The following is a 12,488-nucleotide window of genomic DNA, read 5'->3' as shown; positions in this document are numbered from 1 at the left end:
GTTAATTTTCCCTTTTTGATCATTGTCTGCCTTTAAAATAAACACTGTATTTTAAAACAAATTACTATAATCTAGTAGTGTTCATATTTTCAATATAAACTGGATTTGGCTAACCATATCCTTTTTGTGGTGAAGTGGTGAATATATTTATGCTGCATATCTCTGAGCTAAGCTAATTGTGCTGGGTTTGTTTCTTTTTTTTAGCAATGAAACTTCTGACAGCAGTTGTAAGCATCCATCTGAACCTTGATGTCAACAAGCACAATGCTCAAAGATTGTATGAGGTGGAGAAGAAGAGGATGAGTGGCAAGAGGACCAGTTACAGACTTGATCAGCTAGAGAGAAAAAGGAAAGAGGTTAGGGAAGTGTCTTGTATGGGAGATTTGTGAAAGTGTAAAAGGATTGCTGTTTGCTTGCTTTTGGGTCCCTGCAATTCTTTGAGGTTCATATGTTTAATGCATGGTGCAGAGCAGGTGTGACTGGCTGGATTAAGTGGTACAAACAAGACTAAGGTAATAACTGCGCTATCTACTGTTAACCTGTGATGTCTGTCCTACTGGTTGCTTTTCTAAATTGGCATCCTTAGCCCTTGATCTTTATGCAGATATGAATTTACACACAAATTTAATTGTCTCAGTAGCTCTGGTGTTGTGGTAGTGCAGTTCTGTATATCTTTGTACAAATTGCAAGCCCAAATTTTAGTGATGAATCAAAAAGGACCCAGGCTAAGTGTCATCTCTGTGCAAATAATGCATTATAAAAATGGATTGAACTTCAGGGATTTCCTGTATAATTTTTGCTTTTCAGTTTCTGTTGTTTCTTCCCTGCTCAAAGACAGCTCCTTTTCAACTCCTAGAGGCAGAGCTATAACTGTAAAAAATAACTCTGGCTTGAGGGAGAAGGTGACTTGATGAACATCAGGTGTAGTTCCTTGTCTCCTGACCTTAGAATCACTTATCTCTGTTCTGAGTTTTAGATGTCTGTGGGCTTCTCTGTTATAGAGACATGACCCTTTTTGTGGGGAGGAGTGTTTGGGTGAGACAGGATATTTTAGTATCATTGTATGTCTGGTCTTATGGGAAAGACAGAGGAAATGGGGGTGTTGGAGGGAAAACCCAAACTCGTCACCCTTCCTGATGCTGTTGATAAGAGAATATTTTTATTAGGTAGGTAGGAATTTTTGAAAATACAAGTCACATTTTCAGAATTCAGTTTTTTAATACACTCATTGTGCATTTTGCAAATTCCTTTGCCTTTTTTCCATCTCTGCTCAAGTACATGAAAAGAGAATTTGGAACTGTATGTAAGGATTGTTTAATAGTTGTGCTGTATCTTTCTGTGTGATTTCTGATAGATCAAGACTCACTGTATCAAAGAAGTACCTTGTTTCCCAAGGCTAGCAGCTGGTATCCAGTAAACCTTTCCTCAGGATGTAGCCACAAAAAGGCCAGTTGCTAGTGCAGATACAGACCACTCATTTTATGTCAGTACCATCTGTAAACACCAGCAGTTTGCATCACAGTAGTATTCCAAGGGCCCTGATGCAAATTTTTCATGTGTAGTGAATTGTGGGAGCAAAATTAACATTCAGTTCTCTTTGTGTTTCAGTATGAACACAAGCTTCTAGAGTTACAGAACATGATGAATGCTATTTTCAAAGGGACGTTTCTAAACCGTTACCGGTAAGAAATAAAAATAAAGCTGTGACGTGTATCTGCCTGCATTCCCCAGAAACTCTTGCTCAGATTGTACAGATACAAGAATCAAGTCAAACATCCTGGAGGCACTGGTGGTGTCAAGGAAAGTGTAGCAGTTAAATTATTTTTAAGATAGGCTTTCAACAGGACCTCTAGAGTGTGTTCTTTCAGTTCTTCCTGCTGGCTGTAGAGCAGTGCATTTGTGATTTAGAAGATATCCAGAATTGCAAAATAGTTTGTGGCTAAAAGTGGTCTGAGTATTGAATGAAGAATAACTTACAATATTAATATGAAGATACTTGGAATATTTGAATTATACATGCTTTTGAAATTCCAAAACATAAAAATACTGCAAATAATGTAATTGGTTTAAAGTTAATTTTTAATGTATTAATACTATGATTTTATAATTTCACAGTGATGTTATCCCTGAGATCAGAGCAACTTGCATTGAAGAAATTGGTAGCTGGATTAAAACATACCCAGATGCTTTTTTGAATGATAGCTACTTAAAATATGTTGGGTGGATGCTGTATGATAAGGTAAAGTTTAAATTTTTTTTTGCTTGGGGCAGTACTTTAGGTTTTTTGCTTTAAAATTTTTTTGAAGAATCCTAATGTTTAAATTCTTGAGAGTAGATGTTTAAGACTGTGGTGGTACAAAATAATTCACTTTCTTCCCCATTTCAGGTTTTATTTTAAAAGCCATTTCAATGCTAAATAACAGAGAACTTTTCTTCCAGTTCTATGTGAATCACTGTATGTGCAGTTAAGTTTATATGTCACTGAATTGGCAGTTATTTCTGAACTGTAAAATGGCTTATATCCTTTGAGAGGGTTAAATGTTGACTGAAATTCTGCTTTTAGGCTTGGTGGACATTTAAAATTTTGTTTAGATTTATAAAAAACGAACAAATAAATATTGCCTGTAGTAGAATAGTCTTCAATATTGCATTTCTCATCTGGAGTTAGATACAGAAAGTATTTACAGGAAGTCCAGCCATTTCCCAAAGGGCTTTCTCCTTTTCCTTATTGTTTGTTTTTTCTTTTGTGTAAAGGCACTTTTAAAAATCCTCCAAATACCACCAAAACAAGCAAGCAAAAAACCCTAAAGAAGTCACTAAGTCCAAAACACCAAACAGTAGAACAAGAGGTAATGGGCAAAAACTGATACCTAGGAAGTTGCACTGGAGCATGAGGAATTTCTTCACGTGTGGGTCACTGTTCCCTAGAGAACATTGCCCAGAGAGGTTGTGGAGTCTCCTTCACTGGGGATATTCAGAACTGTCTGGACTCACTGCTGTGCTAGGATGACCCTGCTTGAGCAGTGAGGTTGGACCAGATGATCCCCTGTGGTCCTTCCAGCCTGACCCGTCCTCTGCTTCTGTGAAAATACGCTTTTTCTCTGGCTTCGAAAACGCGTGAGAGACGTCAGGGGGCTAGGAATATTTATGGGGAACGGCTGATTAGCGAAATCGGCACGCTGTACTTGTGCAGGCCTTGGAGGAGCCTGTATGTCCCGTGCCCATGCCGAGCATCCCGCGTTTGTGTGGGCTGCGGGCGCTGTTGGTGCTGGGCGCTCAGGCTGTGCTGTGCCGGGGCGCCGGCAGGGGGCGCGCCCGGCTCCCGCTGCCGCCCTCCCTCTGCAGGCGGCGCTGGGTGTGTAGGGCGGCAAATCTGACAAGAACTGGCGTTTGTTCCTGCATCTGATCCTTTTATGTGATCACAGTATCTTCTCAGTACGTGTTCAGATGGTAGAATTCTCAGAAGAAAAAGTCTGGTTTTTTTGAAGGTGGTGTGTCTTCATTTACAGTACGCTGTAGTGAGGATTAGCAGCTGGTGAGCTCACTCAGTGCCATTTACTGGAAACTGGAAATAGTTGTTTTTTTCCTTACACTTTTTTTATCTGAAGCAATGCAGATGCAGCAGAGTGAGATAAAGTGAGATGTCTTCCATATTCTACATTTTTATTCTTACTTTTTTATTCCATTTCTACATGTTTATTCTTACTGCTATTGTTAGCAAGAGGAATTAAAAAAGAAATATGAAGATTGATTCAAAGCCTGCAGTTCCTCTTAGTGTCTCTGCTGATATGCTTAGCATTATAAATTTACAGAACACATGATTTTTCTGTGTTGGATCATCAAAATCACTTTTCCTAATGCCATTTAAAGTTTTATCCTTTGAATGATGTAACAATATGCATGAGATAATTGAAAAGCTGGCTAAGGAAAATACTTCTTTTTGGGGCGTCTGTGAAGCAGCAGTACTAATAGTATGAAATAACACCTTGTATGGATAAATATATTTTGCCTAAATTAACTAATTAGGCTGAATTCAAAGCAGCCCTTTTCTTAGAATACTTAAAATACCATGTTCTAGTGTAAAACAAAAATAGGGAGAAGGCATGATACTTAACTCAGTAAGAATCCACAATGATAAGCCAGTACATTTCTAAATTGTACCTCTTCCTCTGGGAACCTAGAGAAATCTTCCTGGACTCCCTGTCTGTGTTTAACAATTGTCCCAGTCAACTGTTGATAAGAAGCAAGCAAAGTGATGTATGGGAGAGTGCTGGTTGTACTAAGTATGCCATCCATACTCCTGTCTGTGCATCTTTAACAGATGAATAGCACAATCTCTGTATCTTGTGCATTCTGTTGCTTTTATTAACTGTGAGGTCTGTGAGAGTTTCTTTGACTCTTAGGGAGCCTAACACAAACTTTGATGTTACCTTTAAGTTTGGCTCACTGCAGGCTTCCTCTGTGTGTGAGAGAGAGAGATGAGTGCATGTACACACAAACAAACTGGTACTGATGTCACTTATAAAGGAGACAAGGTAGCATTTGGATAGTCTGCTGTAGGCACCCACAAAGAGCTCTTATTTACATGATATAAATGCTCATAGTGACTAACAAAGATACATGTATTTTACTGTTAGCCAGTTTTTCTTTGTTTTGCAGCAAGCTGAAGTGCGGTTGAAGTGTCTTCTGGGACTGCAGGGAATTTATAGCAGAAAAGAACTTGCTTCCAGGATGGATCTCTTTACTAACAGATTCAAGGTAAATATTACTGTTTGCTGTTTTTTTAAGTCTAGGTTGGGTGTATATGCAGGGCCTGATGTTTTAATCAGAGCTGATCTCCCCACTCTCTTGACTGAGAGGAACTTATACTCCTGCAGAAACAGCCTTGTTGACTAAATAGATGAAGAAGTTTTGCAGGGATGTTTCCCTCTGTTTCTGTGAACTCTTCCATTTCACTTTAGTTCACACAGGATGGTGTTAGCGTGCACTGTGGTCAGTTATCTCACCATTTATCCAGATTGGCCCAGTTTTTTTTTACAGGATCTTTGCAGATGACAAAGAATTTCATGTGCTAAAAATCCTCTTTTTGCTGCCCCTGATAATAGGTTACTCTTGTAGATAGTGGTCTGGCTGTCCATGTATCACATGGATGTGGGAATGGCTCTCTCTAGATCTACCATGTCGGTAGGAATCTGGAAGAAGGATCCCTTATTTCCTTTTTGAACAAATCAGGTGATGCACTGTAGTTTTGAGAGCCTGTTTTGTGGCTTCACTGGCCCTGTATTCTGCCTTTATCATATTCCAGTATCCTGACTCATTTAAGAAGTAAGCCCTTCAATTTTTTTAACCCTGGCCCTGCTAAGGGTTTTGTCAGCTGCTCTTACACTAGCAGCAGTGCTCTTACACTTCTCAGTATTTGTATAAGAAAGCTCAAGATGATGTGATTGATATCTCAGTCCCTGTGAATCAGGACATGATTCAATGTCCGGACAAATCAATGCCTGCATGTGGTGGCAATCCATGGTCTTTTTGCAAAAGATACAGGGCTTACCTATGTGTCAAAGCAGTTGCTGATAGTGAAAAATGCCTATCACATACCCTCAAATAATATGAAATAGTTTAATATTGGTATCTTAGTAGTAAATTATTCAGAATTAAACTCTGTCTATCTAAGATTGACCTCTATTTTAAATGATTATGTGGTAGTCCCTTATCTTTTTGTCTGCTGTAAGCTGTGCAACCAAATGCAGGATTGATATTCAATAAAGACTGATGAAATAGCTCCAGGCTGTTTGTACTGCAATCTCCCTGTGTGGAGGATGCAGTGTAAATGGATTATTGCAAACTCCATCCCCCAGTCAAAAAACGCCCACCCAAAAACAACTCCTTCCCCTCTAAACAAAAAAAAAAATCCAAACAGCTACACACAAAATACCAGTTTGAAAGTTTTAATTATGCTTTCTCAGTGATGGGGAGTGTAATCATTTAACCATCAATCCATTTCCTGTAAACGGGAGTCACACATGCTCCCTCTGTTACCCTTGAGTGTTCAAACTCAGGTTTTGTGGATTTAGACACCTTCCAACTGGATTGTGAGAAGAAGGAAGGTACAAAGAAAAATGAATGTAGAGATTTAGAAACCATATGTTAAAAGGGAAAACTGTTAGTTCCAAATCAAGCAAGTCTAAAGGTGTGATATTTCTTAAAGATGTAGGCCACACTGAGGTGTGCAAGTTCCTGGTTTCATGGGATGGGAAGTTTTCCAGGTTTCTGATCCATTTGCATGCGTACTAAGTTACAATATTGTCAGTTCTGGAGGTCAGCAATATTGCTGCTATGCCGTGAGGGATCTTTATGACTTTAACTGTCTTCTCAGCAAGGCACTGACTTCTGTAATGTGTAGGTGCAGGCACTTCATTGTTAGTGGGAGAAACTGATTAGATAATGCTTGTAATTTGAGGCTTACCTTCATTTAACATACAGAAGTGCCAGTAGTAACATCTTAGAAACAAGTTGTCAGTCACTTTTAATTTGTAGTGTGTAGTTAATTTCTTGTGAACGCATACATTACATCTATAAAAAATATCATATTACTGCATGATTAATTCAGTTAAAAAATTAACATGCTGTTAATTTTCAGGGGCTGGGGAACTACTTGGTAGTAATCAAGTTGCCTTATGTCTCTTAGGAAATAGCTGCTGAAATAAAAATAAATCTCTGCTGTACTAGTGTAGATGATCTAGCTGTAGCAAAAATACATGTTTATTGAGAACAAACCATGTTACATCTTTTTATTGTCATTTTACATCCATTAGGATCGAATTGTGTCCATGCCTCTGGACAAGGACCATGAAGTAGCAGTTCAAGCCATGAAACTCTTGATGCTTATGTCACAGTAAATAATTCCTTTTTTAATTTACTGTATTGTTTTAATGGCAACAAGATCCAGGTACAAACCTGATGAATCCTCCTGTAATCAGTTACTTGTTGGGAAACAGTTGCTTCTGGCAGGATATGAGTTATAGTTAAAGCTGCTCAAGACATGATATTTTCTTTTCTGGGAAATGCCAATGTTAAGAAAACCCTTGTGCTGAGATTCAATCTGAAAAATATGTTTTTATATTTTTATATTTCCCTCTGAAAGGAGATTCTACTTTTTTTAATTTTGGCTTTTCTCAAAAAGAGCATATGATTGTCTTGGGGGAAGTTCCCACTGAAGATGGGGTTCCCAGGATTGCCAGGCCTTGACCAGGAGCTTGGAGAACTCTGCCATCTTCCCTGTCTCTGCACCTGATGCAGGAAGCCTTGAGCTTCGAAGCTGTTGCTAGAATTTGTGCTTTGAGATTCTTGCCTCCAGGCCTTTGAGCCCATGGCAGACTGACTACAGGAAATGAGCAAGTGTGTGATTTTGCTGAGGTAGAAAACTAACAGAAGAGATGTTTTCTTGGAAAGTTTACCTGCCAGCCATAGATTTGTTAGGACAATGACAAGCTGGAAGTGTGGGGAAGAATTAGACTTAGTATTACAGAAGTATATAAATCCTGCTCTGATACATCCTTGAGCAGAATGTTTATTTTAGAAATGTCTTTATTTGCAAAATGCGTGTAGAATAAACTTTTTATCCCTCTTTTTCAAAGCAAAATGGGAATAAAAGCTTCACTGCATTCCATTGGTAATACAGTTGAGATGTTAGGACTCAGTGTCTCCTCTGAGAGTGTAAGTTGAATTTTGGTGATGCAGATGCTTATTTCTATGTACAGCATGACACATTATTGAATAGCCTTGTGGGATTTGCTTCTCTATTTAAGCCAGAAGTATTAGTCATTGCTAGAGGAGCATGTAGACCTTAATGGTCCAACTAATATGGTGCTGTAGATATTTGCATTAAATTTCAAGTATGTTTGTATGTTGAGGTGCTGCTTTATAGTCTCGTGTCTTGCTTCACATTCCTCTAGTTTGAATGGCATTTTTCCAGGCCTCCTTCAATAGGCACATCAGAACAGCATATGATGCTGTGAACACTGCACCCTCTTCTGAAGGTAGTGCCATTGTTTGGCTCCCACTAGTAGTAGCCAGGGTTATATTGTTCCTGTGTTCACAATGTCCATTTCTACATCCCTTGGTTCCCCATGGTGCCTAGCTGTTGGAACAAAGCACAATGCTGTGTCCATGGATAACATGTCCCTGTGCTAGGAGGAGCAGCTCACCATTGTTGAAGTACAAAGATTCCATACACCAGTTATGGCTGCACTTGTTCCGTATCTGAATTAACAAGAGCTATATTGGCACTGCAGCTGTTTATCATCCCTGGCTTTATTATAAGGGATCATGTTCTCATTAATGCAAGCTGCAGCTATAAAAGTTTGATCAATGTTTCTTTTTCCCTGAAGCAATTTTTTCTGAATTTTGCTTAAATATGGTTTCCAATGTGAATAAATGCCTTCTAAAGTTTTCTGAGTGATATTTTTCCATCATAAGAGTCAAGTTTCATAAGTAAAATTAATACATTATGAAATTATTTTTAATTAAACTAGGTAGAGACCTAGAAAATACATTCTTTTCTTTCTTTTTGCTCATCTGTTGCATAGCCATCCTGCTTTCTTCCATTGTACCCCCCCAGTTGCTCTGAGCCCTACTGATTTGGCTTAATTATTGAAGTGGTGAAAGTGTGAGTTGGGGACTCAATAAGCAAATTCAACAACAGCTTTTCTCTTTGCTAAGAGTAGTGCTGACCAGTCTATAGCTCTGTGTGAAGAGAATGCAGATAATCTAGCCAGTCACACACATACAGCTCTTAATAAGAGCTTGCATCAAAAGATCCTTTTCTAGCAGGGGAGAAGCTGATGCCTTAGTACCTACAATAGTGGCAGAAAGGACTTGCTGCTGGCACTGCAGAAGCAAAGACCTGCAGGGCTAATGTGTCTCAAGTTGGTGTGGCTCATAGCTCAAAACCCCTGTCTGAATATTGAGCAGTAGTGCTGCTTGATACATGCTGTAAAGCATGAAATGGAGTTGGGGACAGCAACTCCCCTTAAAGGGGATAATAGAGTAATAAATTACAGCTTGTATAAATGGCATGGTTACTAGTATGCATTGGTGTAATAAAATTTTTGCCACTTTTGTCATGCTGTCTTGGCTTTTCTTTGAATGTCTAATTATTTAATCTGCAAATCTAGCAACTGAATTCAAGTGGCCAACTTGCAATTTTAGTGAGATGCAAGATAGCTTTCAGATCAAGTTTCTATTTTTAAAGCTACTGGCAAGAATCTCTAGCTGAATTCCCTATATTTGATCTGAAATTATTAATTTAAAAAAAATAGTTGTCACTGGTGAGGTACTGACCTTCAGAACATGTCTCTAATCTTAGAATAAATATTTTCTTATGTCATGACATTAGTCATCAAGAAGCAAGGCCTAGGAATAGCTTTTTTTCTTCCAATTACTCTGTTGGGTAATTTTTCTTGGGAGAAATGTGTTATGTCAGTAACTGTCTTTGACTGCCTTCCACAGTTGTCAACTATGTCCACCCTCATAGGGTGAGCATAGCAGCAAGACCTTGTTGCTAATTGACTATTTTTGTGATGTTTTACAGTGGCAGCAGGGCTGTGCTCCATGTATGTTAGTAACAGGTTTGAGCATCTCTCAACCATCACTGCATTTCAGTCCTGTGGAGTATACACTGACTACTCCGTGTACTACTGCCCCATGATGCTGCTGTGCCTTTACATTCTCTCTCTTGATAGCTAGGGAGGCAGTGAAAACACTGATCTTTTCAATTCACTTATATGTGTTACATTATTTAAAAAAAAATCTCAGTGCTGATTCTGAGCTCTCTTGCTATGCATATACTTAGTTTTTTTTCAAATCCATATTTGTATTTTCTTCTTGTGTATCTCTGTGAGCTGAGATTTTTTTCCTTCTTGTTTGTTGCATATTGTCTCAATTGTATGCCAGTCTTTGGGATAGTAGATTTCTGTTTTTACACAGCATGATGTGATCCTGAAACTGAAATGAGCCTATGAGGTTTAGCATAATAGAAATTATTAATGGTGTACTGAATTATGCATAATTGTTAGCATTAATGTTGCAAAGGATCTGACAGGGAATAGAACTAGGAAAGAAATAAAGAGGGAGAAATGAGTGACAATGAGAGACCCAGATAAAAAACTCATAGCCTTTTAGGAGGCAAATTAGTTTAGTGTACCTACTGCTAGACAAATCTGTTAATTTTTGTGTGCTTAACTACCTAAAAGCGTAGAGGGATTTTGGAAAAGAGCAGCAAAAGTAATTAGGTAACTGCAGTAGATGCATGGGGAAAGGTTCCAGGTGGTGTGGGTAGGGGCACAAATATACAATTAGCTTGAATATGTAAATAGCCCAGGAGAAAACGACTTTGATTTACTTTAGTTAAATGTAACTAGAAATTAAACTGAGTTTTAAACACGAAACACTTCAGTCTGCCACAGCATAATCACAGTGTATTGCAACATGCTAATCCCATTGTACGGTGGGTGGGAAAGGACTATTGTTACATTTTAATGGACCCATGTTGTCATTTTGCTGATCGCCAAAGTGTGTCTTGAAATATCTGCAATGAGAGCAGAGGAGTGAGAGTGAGATTACAGAAGAGTTTAGTAGTACATGGTTTTTGTACTTGAATTTTTTATTGCTGGCATCAGAATACTTTCAACATACTTTTTTTTTTTGGTTGATAGTGCTCTGTGCACAAATACTGCTTTTACAATGCATCTGCAGATTTGGATGTTTAACTTGACTTAATTTTAGATGCAAATTGAACAGATTCTTTTTTGACTGAGATGCTATACCTTGGATTGTCATCACCATAATGTGTACCACATTTTACCCTGCACAGCCACTAAAAACACGGACTGGCGTAAAACTCTATAAAGTGTGTCAGGTGTGTTTTTATTTTACTCTTGTGATTTTGATGGTTATCCTTGGTATGAGCAACAGACCAAGTCAAGCAACTCCTTAATTAATCCAAATCATACCTCTTGCATGCAACAAAATGAAACAAAAAGCAAGATATGAAATCTTTCAACTGGTGCCATATGCAGAACAAAATGGATCTGTGATCTCCCTATAGAATGTCCCAGTTTCTTCTTTGTGATATGTTCACACTGAAGTGTAGAGAAAAGGGTATGTCATGAGATTGTTATGTGGAGAGCCTTGCCTGTTTATTTTTAGGCACCTAAACACTGGCAGGCACTTCAGGCTTAACCTTTATCTGTTGCTTGGCATTCTGAGGGCTGTAAATTTGCAGCAGTATTACTGCTGTATTTGAAGTATTCTTTGTGTGGCTGGTGATTGCCTTATGGATGTAAAAAAGAAAGGCACCTGTTTAGTGTGGTAGCAGGTGTAGTCAAGTGCTGCTGCTTGCCAGAGGTAGAGCACCTGAGCACTCATTTCAGAGGGAGTTATGAGCCTAAACCTCATCATGGCTCAGAGGCAGTGGTTGAGCAGTAATAGTAGTAGTAGTACACACAGGTATTCCCTCCCACTCAAGAAAGAAAAAAAACAAAAGATCAGGGGCTCAAGTGGTGTCAGGAGTGTCTGTCAGCTTGAAAGAAATGGATTCTTCTCTCTTCCTGTGCTTCTCTGCTGCTTGGAGGTGCTTCATTCATAGCTGCTGAGCAGCATCTCACCTACTCATGTCTCGAGGAGGGAGGAAATAACACTGCACTAGGTTAATGTAACAGGTAAATTCCCAACCTATTAGAAGACAAAAATGAGGAGGTTGGGAATCACAGAATGGCTGAAGTTAAAAGGTTGGTCTGGTCCAACCCCCTACTCAAGAACAGTCACGTAGAGCACATTGCCCAGGACTACATCCATATGGCTTTTGAGTATCTCCAGCAATGGACTCCACAGCCTCCCTTGGCAGCCTGTGGCAGTACTCTGTCACCCTCACAGTAAAAACATGCTTCCTGATGTTCAGAAGGAGCCTCCTGTGTTTCAGTTTGTGCCTGTTGCTTCTGGTCCTGGGCACCAGGAGCAGGAGCCTGTCTCTGTCTTCTTACTCCCACCGCCAGGTACTTACACACTTTGCTAAGATGCCCCTGAACTTTCATTCCTCCAGGCTGAACAGCCCAACCTCCCTCCTAGGTTCTTTCTCCTAAGGATAGAAAATACCTATGGAAAAGTAGTTTCATTAGTACTGAAATGGAAGTCTCCTTAATTTCTATCCAGGGAGATAGGTGTTGCTGAGCTCTTCAAGCTATCTGAACAATTTAGTCAAGGAGCTCTTTTTTAAAATAGAAACATTCAGGTATTGCAATCATTATTCCTATGAATGTGCTAGAGAGGAAACCTGAAATATAAAGAAGAAAAAAATTAAATCTAAAAAAATGTGTGCACTTGCCTGGCGTGTTCATGCAGGAAATTCCATTTAAGCATAAGAAAAAGATTTTTCACTGTGGGACTGATGCAATACTGGAACACATTGCCAGAGATGTTGTAGAGTCTTT

General features: G+C 39.0%; 1 protein-coding gene across 2 annotated transcripts in view; it reads left to right on the top strand.

Moving 5' to 3' along the window:
- LOC130251611 (cohesin subunit SA-2-like) overlaps window positions 1-12,488 on the top strand; it is a 54,095-nt gene that overhangs the window by 13,201 nt on the left and 28,406 nt on the right. For both annotated transcript variants that reach the window (XM_056488507.1, XM_056488424.1), the window contains exons 9-13: window positions 205-356; window positions 1,609-1,682; window positions 2,116-2,239; window positions 4,660-4,758; window positions 6,816-6,895. In XM_056488507.1, coding sequence (XP_056344482.1) covers window positions 205-356; window positions 1,609-1,682; window positions 2,116-2,239; window positions 4,660-4,758; window positions 6,816-6,895 — 529 coding nt within the window. The remainder of the gene's footprint in view (window positions 1-204; window positions 357-1,608; window positions 1,683-2,115; window positions 2,240-4,659; window positions 4,759-6,815; window positions 6,896-12,488) is intronic.

This window comes from Oenanthe melanoleuca, chromosome 1, assembly GCF_029582105.1.
Source record: "Oenanthe melanoleuca isolate GR-GAL-2019-014 chromosome 1, OMel1.0, whole genome shotgun sequence".
NCBI classification, from domain to species: Eukaryota; Metazoa; Chordata; class Aves; order Passeriformes; family Muscicapidae; genus Oenanthe; species Oenanthe melanoleuca.
The sequence above is the reverse complement of the archived record's forward strand: the minus strand, read 5'-3'. Positions and strand labels throughout refer to the sequence as shown.